The 18,251-nt window shown below is 39.9% G+C and overlaps 1 protein-coding gene across 5 annotated transcripts in view; it reads right to left on the bottom strand.

The window, feature by feature from the left end:
• cabin1 (calcineurin binding protein 1) overlaps window positions 1-18,251 on the bottom strand; it is an 82,281-nt gene extending 64,030 nt beyond the window's left edge. For all 5 annotated transcript variants that reach the window (XM_072914286.1, XM_072914287.1, XM_061985839.2 and 2 more), the window contains exons 1-21: window positions 18,089-18,251; window positions 17,339-17,413; window positions 13,946-14,038; window positions 12,201-12,314; window positions 9,587-9,721; window positions 9,325-9,505; window positions 9,125-9,254; window positions 8,912-9,061; window positions 7,254-7,543; window positions 6,980-7,151; window positions 6,712-6,845; window positions 6,417-6,634; window positions 6,193-6,265; window positions 3,404-3,591; window positions 3,180-3,317; window positions 2,909-3,097; window positions 2,590-2,832; window positions 2,341-2,494; window positions 2,137-2,252; window positions 1,847-2,008; window positions 452-658 (exon numbers count right to left, since the gene is read on the bottom strand). In XM_072914286.1, the coding sequence (XP_072770387.1) occupies window positions 452-658; window positions 1,847-2,008; window positions 2,137-2,252; window positions 2,341-2,494; window positions 2,590-2,832; window positions 2,909-3,097; window positions 3,180-3,317; window positions 3,404-3,591; window positions 6,193-6,265; window positions 6,417-6,634; window positions 6,712-6,845; window positions 6,980-7,151; window positions 7,254-7,543; window positions 8,912-9,061; window positions 9,125-9,254; window positions 9,325-9,505; window positions 9,587-9,721; window positions 12,201-12,314; window positions 13,946-14,038; window positions 17,339-17,413; window positions 18,089-18,091 (3,165 nt within the window). In that variant the 5' untranslated portion in view covers window positions 18,092-18,251. The remainder of the gene's footprint in view (window positions 1-451; window positions 659-1,846; window positions 2,009-2,136; window positions 2,253-2,340; window positions 2,495-2,589; window positions 2,833-2,908; window positions 3,098-3,179; window positions 3,318-3,403; window positions 3,592-6,192; window positions 6,266-6,416; window positions 6,635-6,711; window positions 6,846-6,979; window positions 7,152-7,253; window positions 7,544-8,911; window positions 9,062-9,124; window positions 9,255-9,324; window positions 9,506-9,586; window positions 9,722-12,200; window positions 12,315-13,945; window positions 14,039-17,338; window positions 17,414-18,088) is intronic.

Consider the following 18,251-nt stretch of genomic DNA (forward strand, 5'->3'; position numbering starts at 1 on the left):
GATGTGGGACCCAAATAGGATGGATTCAGTTTTACCCAAGTGTATGGATAGCTTGTTGTCAGCGAGCCAGGTGCAAGTTCTACAGAGTTCAGCACTGAGGATTTTCTCCACCTGTGACTTGTCCTTGTTTGATACCAGCAGGGCTGAGTCACCCGCAAACAAGAACAATTCACAGTCGCATGCTGAAGACATTATCATAATCACAAGATGCTATTTTCTTTTTGAGGAAGCTTAAAATCGTTGGTGTTGTTTTGTTATTGCTGCTATGTTGAATGCTATTTGTTTATACAACACAATTATTCTTTGTTTTATCAGCACTTTACCTGCCCTTGCTTAAGTTATCGTAACAGCACGGTTCATACAAGCAGTATGAACCATTTTACGCAAAAGCTATCAATGAAAAGTGCATCCCATTTATACAGTATTGTTTAGGACTGTTTGACAAACTGACCTTGTGTGTATTGTCCTCGATGTAGGCCGCTACCTCATCCATGGTGAGGGTGGGAGTTTTACTTAAGGGGGCGATTCCTGCAAACCTCCTCAACAGATTAGCTAAATCTGCAGATACGGTGCTTGTCTTGTAGCTGTCAAACTCAGGCAGCGACTTTGGTTTAAAATACTGGAACATGAAAAGAGTGTCACTCCATTGCAGCTCCACCTGCAACACATGGATTATTTCCAAATACCAGATATTAGTATTTATTGTAATGCCACTGTAAGTACTATAGTGTAGTGGGATTTCTTGGGGAAACCTCATACAGCTGTGTTATGTAAGTACTTCAAAGGGTTCTCCTCAAATCCATTTCCAACCAATGACACCCTCTAGTGGCCGCATACATAAATGACAAAATACAACACTAACACTAAATAGTATGGCATTTTCATTAGGATGTACGAACACACATAAAACTGCAAGTCAATTTGTCTTGTTCCATTTCTCATCTAGTAATTTGATACCATTACCAATTCAATAGAAATGTTTTTTCCTCCCTCCAACCTGGTTCTAAAAGTATTTAATTCATTAATCGCTTTTTGTTAAATGTTCATTCCCGAAAAAGTGCAGTTCCCCTTTAAGAAGTGTAGATGGAAGCTCATTGAATCTATAACAGAAAATGAACAAGTAGAATAACAAGCATCTAAGGGGAGGATAATATGACAGCAACTGTTGGTGTGTCAGCATTGTCACATGAAGTAAACGACATGTATGGGGAGGGTGGATCGATCCATATATTACAATTACGATACCATGGGTAGTATCAGTATATTAGTAGTATTAGAGACATTAGGTCGATATTTTCTCAAAATATTTTTTTTTGTTTTATTTAATGTAGACAAATTTAAGGAACAATTCCCTGTACAAAAGAGGACTTAGAGGGCAAAACCCAAAGGATTTAAATGAGTAATAGACATCAGTTTTTGATTTTGTTTAGTTATTACGTACTATTGACTTTTTTTGCTCAAACAAGTACATGTAATAAAAGAGAAAACGAAACTACTTTAAGTATTGTGTTGATATTGTTGAACTGTCAATAGCACTCACTATAAATACATGAAAAATTGTCATGGATTATCAGTACTTGTAGCATAAAACCCTGATCAGACTATTCTTAGTAGTAATATTTAGAGAAAGAAACACCACCATAGGCATCCTTATTGTTTGCTGTCTGCTCTGTCGTCGAGAAGTTGCAGACATTCTCTGTGTATGTTTGGAGCTTGAAAAGTGTTTGACCATTTTAAACAGTATATGTTCCAACACATTTCATTCATTTGTATTTGCATGATTTGCCGCAACTGCGACATTGCGATTTCCTGGAGGTACTGATGTCTGAGGACTGGAGTGTCTGACCTGTGGTGATGAGTGGTCTTCAAGGAAGCGGGCCTTGCTCTTCTTACTCGGGTAGGCATACAAGCAGAAAAAGCACTGCTCTAAGGCCATCTCCAACTCCTCTTTGTAGGGATGAGAATCCGTGTTGGCAGTGGCTGCAAACTCTTTTTCCAAAACATTAACCTATAAGGAAGTAGGTATACTATCAAATTGTTGTCAAATGTGTTAAGGCTATGAACACAACATAATAAAGTCACATTGACATATTGTTATGTGAAGTCTCAAAGAGTTTTGTACAAAAAGAGACTTACAAAAAACTTAAGTAGTGCCCCATCTGAACTGCAACACAGGGAGCGACGGCCAAGATACTCATGAGCAGTGTTCAAAAGCATCAGAGAGGACGGCAGCATCGGTGAGTCTGAGTCATCTACAAATTCATGTCAACACTGTCACTCACTGTGCAACAGCTAGCAGGGCAAAGCACCAAGGGAAACTTGAACAAGGACTCCACAAACCTTCGTCATCCCCTACAGTCATATGCTGTTGAAGCATACAGTTAAAAGCAGCCTCTTCGTGTTTGATTATGCGATATAGAATAATCCATGGCAGCACCGAGAAGAAATAAGGTTCTTTTGGATCGTCCGAAGTAGTCATGCTAAGGTCAATCAGCTGAAAAACAATCACAAAATATATTAACATCCAAGACAAACTCAAGCCTCTTATACAATTAGTATGTACTAATAATATTTTAGCACTCTTCTAACCTGAATTAGATTGTTTGCCAGTCGAGCCATACTAGAGAAGTGGGGGACATTGTTGAGGAGCTCTGAGTCCTTATTGAAGCAGACCTCAACGCCGTCCAGCAGCTTTGAAATGGTGCTAACCCATTCCTCCTTCGCAGGTGCAGAACTGTTTGGAGAGGAGTTGAGCTGCTGCAAGGCTTCATTTATAGCCAGCTCACTTGACTCCAGACATTGCTGGTAGTCTTGTAGCTTCAACAGGGAATTCTGTGCCAAAATATAACATGTATGATGGAATAAGACATGCATTGATGTTGAATTAAGAGTTGTAGGATCATCTAACCTGAAGCAGCAGAAGCTGAGCAGGACGTTCTGGTGCTGAACTAACAAACTCCAAGTGTTTACTCCTGCTGCCGTAATTAAGAGTGGGCTGCAACAGGCGCACAACTGACTCAAAGTCATCTGATTCAAAAAGCCGCTGGATTTCCTCTAATGACTGACAGCGCTCTAGGGACTTCAGTCTTTTATCAATCTGTTCATAGAAACAGACAACAATTGTTTTTAATTCAAATAAAGGATAAAAGATCTTGTGGGCAATAAAACACTTCACTGACCTCTTCCACAGAGATTGCTGCATCTACCCTTAAATTTGGCAGTTTGATTGTATAAGGTCTCCCTTCATGGGACTTGGGTTTGCTCTGCAACAGCCCAGTGCAGACATCATAGCTCTCTAAGGCCAAGTCCATGTCTCCCTAAAAAGGGGGAGAAGACAAACATCCTTTTCATATCTGCTTGAGAGCAGTGTAAAGGTCAAGAAGTTAAAAAACAAGCAAGCTACCTGGAGGGCAAGGGATCGAGCCTTCAGCCAGTAGACACGCACCATGACATCCAACCAGCTGTCCTCAAAAATATCTTTTTGGGATGAACCTAAAGCTAGGAGCAATGAATCAGCCTGGAAATGTTGCCCAGGGAATTCATTTTCATCTGTGTCATTGCAAGAACCAGTACTGCTTCTTCTTGGAGACACTGAAAAGGACAAAGATGTTATGGCAAACTTGCAACACTAACAACCTTTCAAAGTAAAACATCGGCAAACTACCTGTAGTATTTCCCACACATTCATTTATTTGTGGTGGCCCATCACAGATATATTTTCACTGCCTCAAAATTAATTTCTTGCTCTTGCTCATAAATCCATCAAGTGTGGACTGCGTTAGAATGTAGCTTGTGGTTTAAACTCCCTACAATAAATCTGCTGTTACACACTTCATACTTGGGTCGGGGAAAATGATCCATATGGCAATATATTGTGATAACTTTTTGTAGTGATGTAATATCTGTTGGCAGTTAAAAAGTAAAGGGCCTTTCTTTTTTCTACATTAAAGTGAAGTGAAGTGAAGTGAATTATATTTATATAGCGCTTTTCTCTAGTGACTCAAAGCGCTTTACATAGTGAAACCCAATATGTAAGTTCCATTTAAAGCAGTGTGGGTGGCACTGGGAGCAGGTGGGTAAAGTGTCTTGACCAAGGACACAACGGCAGTGACTAGGATGGCGGAAGCGGGAATCGAACCTGGAACCCTCAAGTTGCTGGCACGGCCACTCTACCAAAAAAGTGACATTCACATACGTCATACAGTATATACAACTTGTATTATAAGTTGCATTTTAAATGTATCAGTGAACAATCTGATACAATAGTTACTGTATTGTATTGTGAAGTTGTTGCCAATACCCAGCTCTGCCACATACACACTGTTCTGACAGAGATAGTGTTGCCAACTTAGTGACTTTGTTGCTATATGTAGCGAGTATTCAGACCTCTCTAGATTCTGTTTTTCAGGAAAAAAGTGACTATCAATAAATCTAGCGTCTTTCTTTGGGGATATAAGACACTTTGAGAGCCTCTCAAAGATGCTCTTCTAAACAAGAAACATGTCCTTCTGTGGCCTCCTCTCCTCCTCTCACAGCTTCTTTTTGTTTGTGACATTAAAAAAAAAAAACGACTTCCTTAGTATTTCTGAACATACTTGTATTACCGTATTTTCCGCACTATTAGCCGCACCTAAAAACCACAAATTTACTCAAAGGCTGACAGTGCGGCTTATAACCCAGTGCACTTTATATATGGATTAATATTAAGATTCATTTTCATAAAGTTTAGGTCTCGCAACTACGGTAAACAGCCGCCATCTTTTTTCCCCGTAGAAGAGGAAGTGCTTCTTCTTCTACGCCAAGGTAAGCACCCGCCAAGGTAAGCACCCGCCCCCATAGAAGAAGAAGCGCGCGGGTATTACGTTTCATTTCCTTTGTGTGTTTACATCTGTAAAGACCACAAAATGGCTCCTACTAAGCGACACACTGTGGTTCTAGCTTGCCATGCTAATGGCCAGAAACTTCCACCCATGGTGATATTCAAAAGGAAGACCTTGCCAAAAGAGACCTTTCCAGCCGGCGTCATCATAAAAGCTAACTCGAAGGGATGGATGGATGAAGAAAAGATGAGCGAGTGGTTAAGGGAAGTTTACGCGAAGAGGCCGGGTGGCTTTTTTCACGCAGCTCCGTCCATGTTGATATACGACTCCATGCGCGCCCACATCACAGATGGTGTCAAAAAACAAGTGAAGCACACAAATACAACACTCGCCGTCATTCCGGGTGGATTAACCAAAGAACTCCAACCGCTCGATATTGGTGTCAACAAGGCATTTAAAGCATGACTGCGAACGGCGTGGGAACAATGGATGACCGAAGGCGAACACACATTCACTAAGACAGGGAGACAGCGCCGGACGACATACGCCAACATCTGCCAGTGGATCGTAAATGCCTGGGCGGATATTTCGGTCTCAACTGTGGTCCGAGCTTTCCGGAAGGCAGGATTCACGGAACTGCTGGAAAAACAACAGCGACACTGACTCTGATGACTTCGACGAGACGGAGCCGGCCATTTTGGATCCCGTAATTCGCCCAACTTTTTAATTCGGACACCGTAGGAGAAGAATTCGAGGGATTTATGAATGAAGAATAACTTCAGAAAGTGAGTGTTATGTTTATTTTGTGTGTTGTGACATTAACGTTCGAGCAACATTAAGTTATTGCTATTGCTCTGCACTATTTTGAATTTTACTATGTTTGTGATTGCACATTTGCACATTACCGTACATTTTGGGAGTGAACAGAGTTGTTAGAACGCTGGTTTTCAATATATTATTAAAGTTTAACTGACCTATCTGACTGTTTTTTTGACATTCCCTGTAGCGCAGTTAGATGCGGCTTATAACACGGGGCGGCTTATAGGTGGACAAAGTTTTGAAATATGCCGTTCATTGAAGGCGCGGCTTATAACACGGGGCGGCTTATGGTGCGGAAAATACGGTACTTGTATTGTTTTCATCAGTGAAGATTATATGCACTTGCGCGATGGACAATTGTGCAAATCAGATGACCCAACCCAACCGAACAAATAGATTGCAGTCCTGTGGGAAACACCGATCCAAAATATTGTTTGTAGTCAAAATGCACAGATCTGTTAGACACTGAAATTTTGAGGGGTAAAAAAGGTGACATTAACATATTAAAAATCTAAATTTGGTTGCCTCAATATATGACACTGGCAGAACCCACCTGTCTTGCCTTTATTGTGCGACCATTGCTCCAACTGCAATTCCATACAAGCCAAGCTCATTTCCAACATTTCCTGTACAAGAAACAGACATATTAGAATGTAATAATTGCGATCACAAAATTGTAGATTTACCAGTAAAATAAATACAAACTGAATGCTCATGAGAATCTGAATTATGGTATGGGATACAAGAGATGAAAATATGTATTTTAAAAATGTTTACCCGGATATGCTGGTTACTGCAGTCCCGAAACAAGGGGTTAGGAAGACCACAGCTGTGCTTCCTCCAGGACCGATAGACCTCCAGCACCACAGCAGTCAGACCAGGTGGCCACTTCTCCATGAACTTCTGACCCACCGCTTTCAGATAACATAACATCAGGTCCAGTATTCCTCCGTTGGCCAAACTTCTGAGAAGGAACTTATGAACATCCTGTTGCTCTACAAAGAAAAAGGCATTATTTGTCAAAAGACAGACACGCATACTTTGAATAAACTTCTTTTAAGTTGGAGTGTACCAGATTCCATGTATTCAACTGCATCAAGTGGCAGGCAGCTGCCATGAATAGGCTGCATGGCCTCCTTCCCATCACACTCTGTCTCAAGATTACTTAGACTTTCATCTTCATTATCAGGATCAAACTTCTTTAGCCTATGAGAAACCAGCGCATGGTTTTGTAATTCAATTATAAGAGGAATCATTTGTTGCATCAGCAAAACAGACAAATACCAATCGATACAACTACAAACAATACTAAACAACACACATACAACTAGGAAATCTACCTGGAAGGAAGGTACTTATAAAGTAATTCCTGAAAATCAATCTTCTCTTCCTTTTTGCATTTTGTGTTACGGACACGCGCCGAGCGTCTCTTGGCCGTCTCAACAATATCTTCTACTGCACGTTTCTTCTTTGGCACTTTCTTTGCCTTGTCTGACAGAGAAACGTCCATAGCTGGAAATACAAATGTGGAGGACCCATCTTAAAAAGTACAATGTATACTAAAAATTTATTTTGTTTTCTTAATGTATGTCTAAAGTCATTTCTGGAACTAACCAACAGAAGGAGCTGCCGTAGTGATTTCAACAACAGCAATTTGTGTGTCAGGTTGAGAGAGGGCTGATGGCTCAGGGAGGACAGTAGCTGGCTGAGAAGAGCTGGGGCTGCTGCTCAGCACGGCTGGCTGGACAGTGCTGATGGGACTGCTGGGTTCAGGAAGGTTTTGGAGGAAGTTGGCATCCTGGTACGATGACAAGTCAATCCTGCGGCCAAGACTCAATCGTGGAGGCCCACATGTGGTCTGATATCTGTACATTGCCACAAGACTTTCACCAACATGCCTCCACCTGTGTTGAAGCAAGAGCCCCGCGTCAGGTTAAATGGTCTGACCAGGCAAATGTTGAAATAAGAACACATTTCCTGAAATACATTATTAGAAATGGACAAAATGAAAGAAACACATAACACCTCTTAAATCCGGGGTGTCAAACTCATTTTCATTGAGTGCCACATTGCATTTATGGCTGCCCTAAGAGGTCCGTTTGTAACAGTGAATAATATATGAATATAAATGTATAAGGATTTGCCTCATTTGTAATTACAGTAAAAAAAGGCCAGAATTAGTTGTTTTTTTACTTTAAATGGAAAAAGTGTACCACTGTTTTTTACGGTAAAATCTAAGGTTATTGTTTTTACGGTGGATTATGATAAATGGAAAAAAACAGTAAATGTATTTTACGGTAAAATGTCATTTTGACACTGTACAATTTGATGGATAATTGCTTTGAAATAATGAGTAAAGCAGATATTTAAGTATTTGCATTATTAGATCCTATCAAAGTATAAAAGATAAGCAATTTGTTATGTCACAATGGAACAAAAGAGTACATTTAGTAAGAAAAGTACTTTGCTTATTAGACATTATTTCCAGGCTTTCGCGTAACATAAAAAAATGATGTGGCGGGCCAAATCTGTGCCACCTGTGTCCTAACTGAATCTATCAGTGACCTACACAACACACAATGGGAATGAACGACAACAGAGACTGTGAGTTAGTCAGTGAATTTTGACCTTACAGAAATTCTCCTGGATGAATGGCCAAGAATTCTCACAAACCAAATATCTTAAGATATAAACAATATTAACCAAGAGTCTTCAACGTTTTCCAGGCTAAGGACCCCCAAACTAAATTTTAGTGGTGGGGGACCCCCAACTTACAGTATTTAGCTTGTCTAAAGTGTTGGTTGTTGTTGGAAGGATCGTTGAATACCAATGGTCCTCGAGGTATGAAGTTCGGTACCTTGACAGTGATAAAAGCCAAGTTTTACGGTGTAAATCAAATCTTATACCTAAAATCTACAACAATGAACACGTAAGTATATCATGTGTATGTCTATTGAGCTGTTGTTGATCTAATCTTTCTGCTGATGCTCTCTTAATGTTTAGGTATTTTTAAAAAAAAAAAGCTGTATTTTAGATTTTATTGGTAAATGTATTTGAACCTGCTGTCACTTTGCTTTTGCTAGGGGACAACAGATGAAAATGAGCTTGTAGACACATGTGGTCTATGCAATATATGTATTGTGCAAGGACCCTATCAAAAACAGATAAATAAAGTGTTCTTTTTTGTTACATTTTTCAGCGATCCAGGCCAACATTTTAGTTAACAAATGTAATTCCAACAAAAACAGGAAAGAGAAAAATGTTTAACTTACGAGAGACAGAGGATGGGCTTAATCAGGACAAGATCAGGGGTGGGTTCTGTGTAAGAAAGAGCCTGTCTGCGTTTCCGTAAATCCAGCGCTTCTTCCACAATGGATTTGCGTTCCTCTTCCTCCACTTCCACATAGTGAACAGACATGTCACTGCCAAAACACACACACTGTCAATGTCATTCTTGGTTTTTTTTAACAGGTTAAGATAGTCACCATCTTTTGAACATCTGCATTGTGTCCCTTTTAAGACCGGCCTGTTCCTCAAAGATTTTCTCTTTTAACACCAGGCCTTTAGTGTAACAACGATCCTTTTCAAGGGCTTTGCTGATGAAGTATAAACAACCTGGAGATATTCACAAGGATGATTATTAATATTGAAGTAACCAATTAGACAGCTAAGATGTTTTACATACAGGTGTAGTCACAGAGTGTGTAGAGAATAGTGATCAGGTTGTCCAGGCATGGCCAGTGGTCCGGGTTACAGTGCAATCCCTCCTCAAAAGCGTGGCGAGCTAGAGGAATACGCAATAGCCGCACGGCCACTTGGCCTATTTTGTACCACATGTTCACATCAGTGGAATCCAACAAAACTGCCTACAAAAAGGACAAACACGTTTATAAACAGAGTAGGAACAATTTCACAGTGAGTCAGTTGCAGATGCTTTCATGTTTGACCTCTAAATAAAACTCCATTGCAGTGTCAAGGTCATCTCGAGACGCAGTCATACTGGCCAAGTTTTTAAACGTGGAGTACTTCAACATCAGTCCGGGATGCTTGAGACCCATGTTCTGATCTTCAGAGGGCATAGCCTGAAATGAGAGAGATTCTTTAAGACCATTCATTTATTTGTGACGGCCCGCCACAGATACATTTGGAGAAATAGATTAACCGCTACTTGTTCGCCCTCGCTCATAAACACTTGGGATGGCCTGATCAACATGTTTGGCCTTCAATCCTGATCCGAGTTTATAGATTCAGATCTGATCCGATACTTTGGCAACAGATGATATAACTGAAAATTCTTTATAGCAAGTAACTAAAGTAAAACACACAATTGTATAAAGCTGATCGTATTACATTTTTGAATTTGCTAGTATTATTGTAAATAAGATGATTAAATATGCTGTTTTGAATGCTAGTTTGCTACAAAGAATTCATTTAACAACATAAAGTGGCAAGCACACAATAACTAAACAAAAGCAAAAACTACTATTGGCTCCTATTTAAAATTGTTTGGGTTTTTGCATCAAAGCCTTCCTGTATCCAGAGACTTCTCCCTGAGTTTGTAAATATTGAACATCTTAAAGTGCATTTTTTCCCAGTTTGAAAAAGTAGGTCGGATGTTGTCTATTTGGTTATTACCATCACGTGATCACGGCATTCTCGCTCCTTTGTCTGTGTTGATGGGCTGATATTTAGATATTCTCTAGAGATTTAAAGAGCTTTACTGACAACGACAGGCGGAAGCAGGGATCGATTCTGGGATTCTCAACTTGCCACTTTACCAACCGAGCCATGCCGCACCAGTGCCCATCCAATTTGAAGCTGAAATTTACCCACAATTGGACATTTGCATACCTGCCAACTTTTGAAATCAGAAAAACCTAGTAGCCAGGGTCCAGGGGCCGCAAAATGATTGATTGCATTCAGACAGGTTAAAATGTTGCTAAAACCATCACTTTTCTATCAGTCACAGTGACTTTTCAAAACAAAAATATTACAGCAAAAATCATATGGGTTAATTGACATGTTTATTCTGTAAGCTAACTTCAATAGTTTGAAATTATTTTGACAGTTAATGCCAGTTATCCTGTCAACCTTTCACAAGACTTCAATTTGTTAATTGAAAGTATAAACAGTATAAACACTTTTTACAGTAAACAAATGGTAAAACAGTACTAAACAATTCCATAAAAAAAAAAAATTGGTGTCATTATTAACTTTCTGTCCAAGCTTGTATAATCTACTGCCTTGTTCAATTGTAAAAAATATTCTGTGCCTAAAATTCACATTTCTATCACAATTATCATACTGTAAACATGGTAAGCTACCGGTAACTTCATTAAAATTAATAGTCCTGTCAATAGCATGGAATTACAATTCAAATGTAGTTTTTTTGTAAGCCTTTCAAAAGAATTCAAAATATGAAAAATTATTGAAAATTAATTGAAGCCATCAGACACTTGAAAAGTGGCACATCACATCTCTAATGTAATCATTTGAACTTTTCAACAGAAATAGCACTGCAAAAATATTAAGGACATACTTCTGTATTTTGGTAGTTATGCTGTCAACATTTAACAAGATTTCTTCAACTTGGACTTGAAAGCATAAATAGTATAAACACTTTTAACAGTATAACAGTACTAAACAATTCCAATAGATAACATTGGTGTCATTACCTTTTTGTGGCTAAAATCCAAATTTAGCAACGGCATTAGACTTGTGTTTTTTTGTCCCAACGTGGTCTTTTACATCGCTAATTCCTCCGTGTCCGATCGAAAAATCTTGTCTGCACAAGGTGCAATTCGCATAGTTTTCACCCTTTTTGGAACGGATAATTATTCCCGAATAGGCTTTTGAATATTCTTCACGGAATGACTGCAGTTTTCTTTTCGGTTTAAGACTCGTTTGCGATTTTTCTCCGGCTGATTCCATGATCGTTCGCTCGTTTGGAAACAATGGCAACTGGTGCCTCGTGCTTGGCAGCGGTGCTATAAATAGCCTCGCGCAAGGCATTCGGAATGGCTCGATAGGAAGTTACGGGAAGCAGTGTCGATTGTCATTGTTGTTACGCGATTTCGTGAATAAAACTTTAAAAAAAAAATTTTTTTTTTAATTAATGAAAAACCGTATTTTTTATCACTGCAACCGTAACCCGGAATAGGTTGATGAAAACTGTACTAATTACGGGAAAACCGGAGTAGTTGGCAGGTATGCATTTGGCTTTGTAATCATATTTTTTCCCCTGCCAATTGTTGCTAGTTTACGGTGTGTCGTGAGTACGTTCTTCCCGTGTGTGTAAAGATGGCTTCCTGCTCTACGCCCACCCAGACAAAGACTAGGAATGACTGAAAAGAGCGCTCACTGTTTTCAATTCATTCTACTGTTAATAAATGCGCTCAGGTGCTGAGAGCGATGCAAAGAATGAACGAGAGATGAACAAACACGAGGCTCAACAATTCTGATTGGCAAAAATGTCTGTCACTCAAATGTCGTTGATGGCGGAGGGAAAAAAAGGCGATTTGATGTGGAATAATCGTGCAGCCCTGTTGTATAACACTTTACCTCTTTGAGGAGTGGCGTTTTAAGCAGCTCATGATATGCCTCAGCAGACTCCTCAAACTTGTCATGTTTCTGCAGATCTAAAGCTTTGTGGTACAAAGCAAACGCTTCCGCTTCCTGAGAAGATATCAGAATACCATCAGCAAAATATCAGCTAAAGTCAAGGCCAAAAATATTGGCACGCCTGCATTTCTGTCAGATAATGCACCACTTCTCCCAGAAAATTGCTGAAATGACAAATGCTTTGGTATTCACGTTTATTTCTTTTGTTTGCATTGAAACAACACAAAAAAGCCAAATCTGATAGTTTACACAGAACTCCAAAAATGCACTGGACAAACATGTTGGCACCCTCAACTTACTATTTGGTAGCAAACCCTTTGGAAAAAAATAACTGAAGTCAATCGCTTCCTGTAACATCCCTGGAATGTTGGACCACTCTTCTTTTGCAAACTGCTTCAGGTCTCTCAGATTTGAAGGGTTCCTTCTCCCAACTGCTGTTTTTAGATCTCTCCACAGATGTTCTGTGGGATTTATATCTGGACTCATTGATGGCCACTTCAGAACTCTCCAGCTCTTTGTCTTAAGCCATTTGTGTGCTTTTTGAAGTATGCTTTGGGACGTTGTCCTGCTGGAAGACCCATCACCTCTGACGGAGACCCAGCTTTTCTGACACTGGGTCCTACATCATGCCCAAAAATTATTTGGTAGTCCTCAGATTTCATGATGCTATGCACACAGTCAAGGCATCCAGTACCAGAAGCAGCAAAACATCAGTGAACCTCCACTATGTTTGACTGTAGGTATGGTGTTCTTTTCTTTAAAAGGCCTCGTTTTGTTTTCTGTAAACCGAGTGATGATGTGCTTTACCAACAAGCTCCACTTTAGTCTCATCTGTCCACAGGACGTTCCCCCAGAAGGATTTTGGCTTCCTCAGGTAAGTTTTTGCAAACTCCATTCTTGCTTTTTTATGTCTCTGTGTCAGCAGCGGGGTCTTCCTGGGTCTCCTACCATAGTGTCCCTTTTCATTGAGATGATAGTGTGAGCTGACACTGTTGTACCCTGTGTCTGCAGGTCAGCTTGAATTTGTTTGGAAGTGGATCCAGGTTCTTTATCCACAATTCTAACAATCCTTCGTTGCAGTCTTTCATCAATGTTTCTCTTCCGTCCACGTCCAGGGAGGTTAGCTACAGTGCCATGGGCTTTAAAGCGCATGGTAGACACAGGAACATTTAGATCTCTGGAGATGGACTTGGAGCCTTGAGAGTGTCCATGCTTTTCCACAATCTTGCTTCTCAAATCTTCTGAGAGTTGTTTGCTCTTCTTTCTTTTCCCTGTGCTCAGTGTGGTTGACACAACACAAAGGTTGAGTCAACTTTTCTCCATTTTAACTGGCTGCAAGTGTGATTTCTATATTGCCAGCACCTGCTACCTGCTACAGGTGAGTTTAATTACAAATTAAAGGCGCATCACATGCTTATACTACAACTATTTCTTACAATTTTGAAAAGGTGCCAATAATTTTGGAGTTCTGTGTAAAATAATATCAGATTTGGCTTTTTGGTTTGTTTTTGTGTTGTTCCCATGCAAACTAAAAAATAAACATGTGAATACCAAAGCATTTGTAATTTCAACATTTTTCTGAGAGAAGTGGTGCATTATCTGACAGAAATGCAGGGGTGCCAATATTTTTGTCCATGACTGTACATTGAGCAGGCATTGTTTGGCTAGATTCACAGTTACCCTACCTGAGCCTCTTTTGTTCTACTTTTTTTACTTCTCAGGGGGTCTTGAGACTCATCTGCAGCTGTGGATGTGGCATTCAATGCTGCGATCCGAATCTGTAAAAAACAACAACAATGGAAAAAGCTATAAGACTGGTAAAAGTCAGACGTTTGTGTACATAAGATCTTAAATGATGCAGCTCCTACTTCCTTAAAAACCTGTACAGCTACGCTCGCAATTAACAAGCAGAGTGTTAAGGTCTGTATCCAGGGGTGACTGTCATGTTCCAAAAAGAAAGTCTGCCTTCTCCCAATCAGACTTTTCATACCGAGCCATCAAAGAATGGAATGGTCTCCGAGACAATCTAAGAACAACTCTAGTTTTCACAGCTTCTCACAAGCAGTCAAAGACTGGCTTTTAGACCAGCAGTCCTGCTCACATTAGCAATACCAGGCAGGTAGTTGACCATCAGATGATACCCTGGCGGGAGCAGTCTGATGGCCACCAGAGTACCATTCCAATCTTGCAACATCGTCAACTTTTTTACGTATGCAGTACTAATGGGGTATATGGCTATTGAATGATACCCTTATGGGTGTCATCTGATGGCTACTGCACTGTATGTGGACTTTGATCAAAACTGCTGCACGTTATAAACTTCTGCACTTTAAATGAAGCTGCTAAAATACTGTAACTTGACCACTAACTGATTTGTAACTCACGTAACTCGATTACTGTAACGTATTATTTTGGGGTCTCCCTATGTCTAGCATTAAAAGATTACAGTTGGTACAAAATGCGACTGCTAGACTTTTGACAAGAACAAGAAAGTTTGATCATATTACGCCTATACTGTATATACCTTTATATACATATATACCTTTAAGTAACTATACTGGCTCACCTGCACTGGCTTCCTGTGCACTTAAAATGCCACTTTAAGGTTTTACTACTTAGGTATACAATATTAAAGGGTCAAGCTCCATCCTATCTTGCTGATTGTATTGCACCATATGTCCCAGCAGAAAAATCAGTGTTCTAAGAACCCCAGCTTATTAGTGACTTCCAGAGCCCCTAAAAAGTCTGCGGGCTATAGAGTGTTTTCTATTGGGGCTCCAGTACTCTGGAATGTTCTAGCAGTAACAGTTAGAAATGCTACCTCAGTAGAAGCATTCAAGTTCCAAACCTAAAACTCATTTGTATACACTAGCCTTTAATTAGACCCCCCTTTTTGACCAGTTGATCTGCCATCTCTTTTCTGCTCTGCCCCACTCTCCTACGTGGAGAGGTTATTAGGTGACCACAGATGATGCGCTAGCTGTCCAAAGTCAGGACCCGGGGTGGACCACTCATCTGTGCATCAGTTGATGACGTCTCTGCACTGCTGACTTGTCTCCACTCAAGATGATCCCCTGCTGTTCCCACTATGGACTGGACTCTCACTATTATGTTAGATCCACTATGGACTGGACTCTCACACTATTATGTTAGTTCCACTATGGACTGGACTCTCACTATTATGTTAGATCCACTATAGACTGGACTCTCACATTATTATGTTAGATCCACTATGGACTGGACTCTCACTATTATGTTAGATCCACTATGGACTGGACTCTCACACTATTATGTTAGATCCACTATGGACTGGACTCTCACACTATTATGTTAGATCCACTATGGACTGGACTCTCACTATTATGTTAGATCCACTATGGACTGGACTCTCACTATTATGTTAGATCCACTATGGACTGGACTCTCACACTATTATGTTAGTTCCACTATGGACTGGACTCTCACTATTATGTTAGATCCACTATGGACTGGACTCTCACACTATTATTTTAGATCCACTATGGACTGGACTCTCACACGATTATGTTAGATCCACTATGGACTGGACTCTCACACTATTATGTTAGATCCACTATGGACTGGACTCTCACTATTATGTTAGATCCACTATGGACTGGACTCTCACACTATTATGTTAGATCCACTATGGACTGGACTCCCACACTATTATGTTAGATCCACTATGGACTGGACTCTCACACTATTATGTTAGATCCACTATGGACTGGACTCCCACACTATTATGTTAGATCCACTATGGACTGGACTCCCACACTATTATGTTAGATCCACTATAGACTGGACTATCACACTATTAACTAGATCCATTATGGACTGGACTCTCACACACTATTAACTAGATCCACTAAAGACTGGACTCTCACACTATGAACTAGATCCACTATGGACTGGACTCTCACACTATGAACTAGATCCACTATGGACTGGACTCTCACACTATTAACTAGATCCATTATGGACTGGGCTCTGACACTATGAACTAGATCCACTATGGACTGGACTCTTAGACTATGAACTAGATCCACTATGGACTGTACTCTCACACTATTAACTAGATCCATTATGGACTGGGCTCTCACACTATTAACTAGATCCACTATGGACTGGACTCGCACACTATTAACTAGATGCACTATGGACTGGACTCTCACAATATTAACTCGATCCACTATGGACTGGACTCTCACACTATTAACTAGATCCACTATGGACTGGACTCTCACACTATTAACTAGATCCACTATGGACTGGACTCTCACACTATTATGTTAGATCCACTATGGACTGGACTCTCACACTATTATGTTAGATCCACTATGGACTGGACTCTCACACTATTATGTTAGATCCACTATGGACTGGACTCTCACACTATTATGTTAGATCCACTATGGACTGGACTCTCACACTATTATGTTAGATCCACTATGGATTGGACTCTCACACTATTATGCTAGATCCACTATGGACTGGACTCTCACACTATTAAATAGATCCACTATGGACTGGACTCTCGCACTATTATGTTAGATCCACTATGGACTGGACTCTCACACTATTAAATAGATCCACTATGGACTGGACTCTCACACTATTAACTCGATCCACTCGACGTCCATTGCACCGGTCGCCCGCATAGGGGGTCCAATAATTCTCATTGTATCCCAATGGGGTGAGTTTTTCCTTGCCCTGATGTGGAATCTGAGCCGAGGATGTCGTTGTGGCTTGTGCAGCCCTTTGAGACACTTGTGATTAAGGGCTATATAAATAAACTTTGATTGATTGAGACCCTTTATGTAATGTACTTGTACTTTAAATTGTTTATCATTATGCAATTTCAACATTGTTGTGTATTTTCTATCTTGTGTAATTTAATTGTGGATGTTAGATGCACCATAAAAGGACTACAGATTGAAATTAGCATGGTGCTAAATCTGGTGCAGCCATCTTCTTAATGAAACTGCACATTGTCCTTCAAATAAACAAACAAACACCAACAAACAATGGGACTGCACAATTGCAATAGACCACCTTACCATTTTTATATCAAAGATGATGTCCTGGCTGAAAGCAGACCATCCACATGTTCTCTCACTGCGTCTTGGCTGGATCTGTTCAAAAGTACATGTTTGTCATCACAATAGGATCAAAAGTACAACATGTTTGTCATCACAATAGGATCAAAAGTACAACATGTTTGTCATCACAATAGATTCAAAAGTACAACATGTTTGTCATCACAATAGGATCAAAAGTACAACATGTTTGTAATCACAATAGGATCAAAAGTACATGTTTGTAATCACAATAGGATCAAAAGTACAACATGTTTGTCATCACAATAGGATCAAAAGTACAACATGTTTGTAATCACAATAGGATCAAAAGTACATGTTTGTAATCACAATAGGATCAAAAGTACAACATGTTTGTCATCACAATAGGATCAAAAGTACAACATGTTTGTCATCACAATAGGATCAAAAGTACAACATGTTTGTAATCACAATAGGAACAAAAGTACAACATGTACAACAAAAGGTGAAAGATCGTCAATGAAAGTACTGTGTAGCATGATAGTTAGCTTAGCTCTGCTACGGGACACCAAAATAAAAGCCTAATGAGAAAAAACAATGATATTTTTGTAGTGGTGTTATATTTATATGAAGTGTTAATCGGACGTAATAGGAAGGATGGAGCTGAAATATCCGCCAGGCACATGTTGGCAGACATTTGGCGAGCTAGTGCTCATTTAGTGCTGTACTTCGACTATAGAGCACACTTACCATTCATTTCCTCCTGGACAGCCATTACAACATCAAGGTTATTTAAGTGTAGTGGATAAACACGGCAACAAGGAGTAAACATGGAGTACAAGTTAACTTAATCGATCCATCAGCCCTTTTTTTTGTTGTTCTTCGTGCAAAAGGAGCGTCTCAGGCTGTTGGA

Source organism: Nerophis lumbriciformis, linkage group LG12, assembly GCF_033978685.3.
Source record: "Nerophis lumbriciformis linkage group LG12, RoL_Nlum_v2.1, whole genome shotgun sequence".
NCBI lineage: Eukaryota > Metazoa > Chordata > Actinopteri > Syngnathiformes > Syngnathidae > Nerophis > Nerophis lumbriciformis.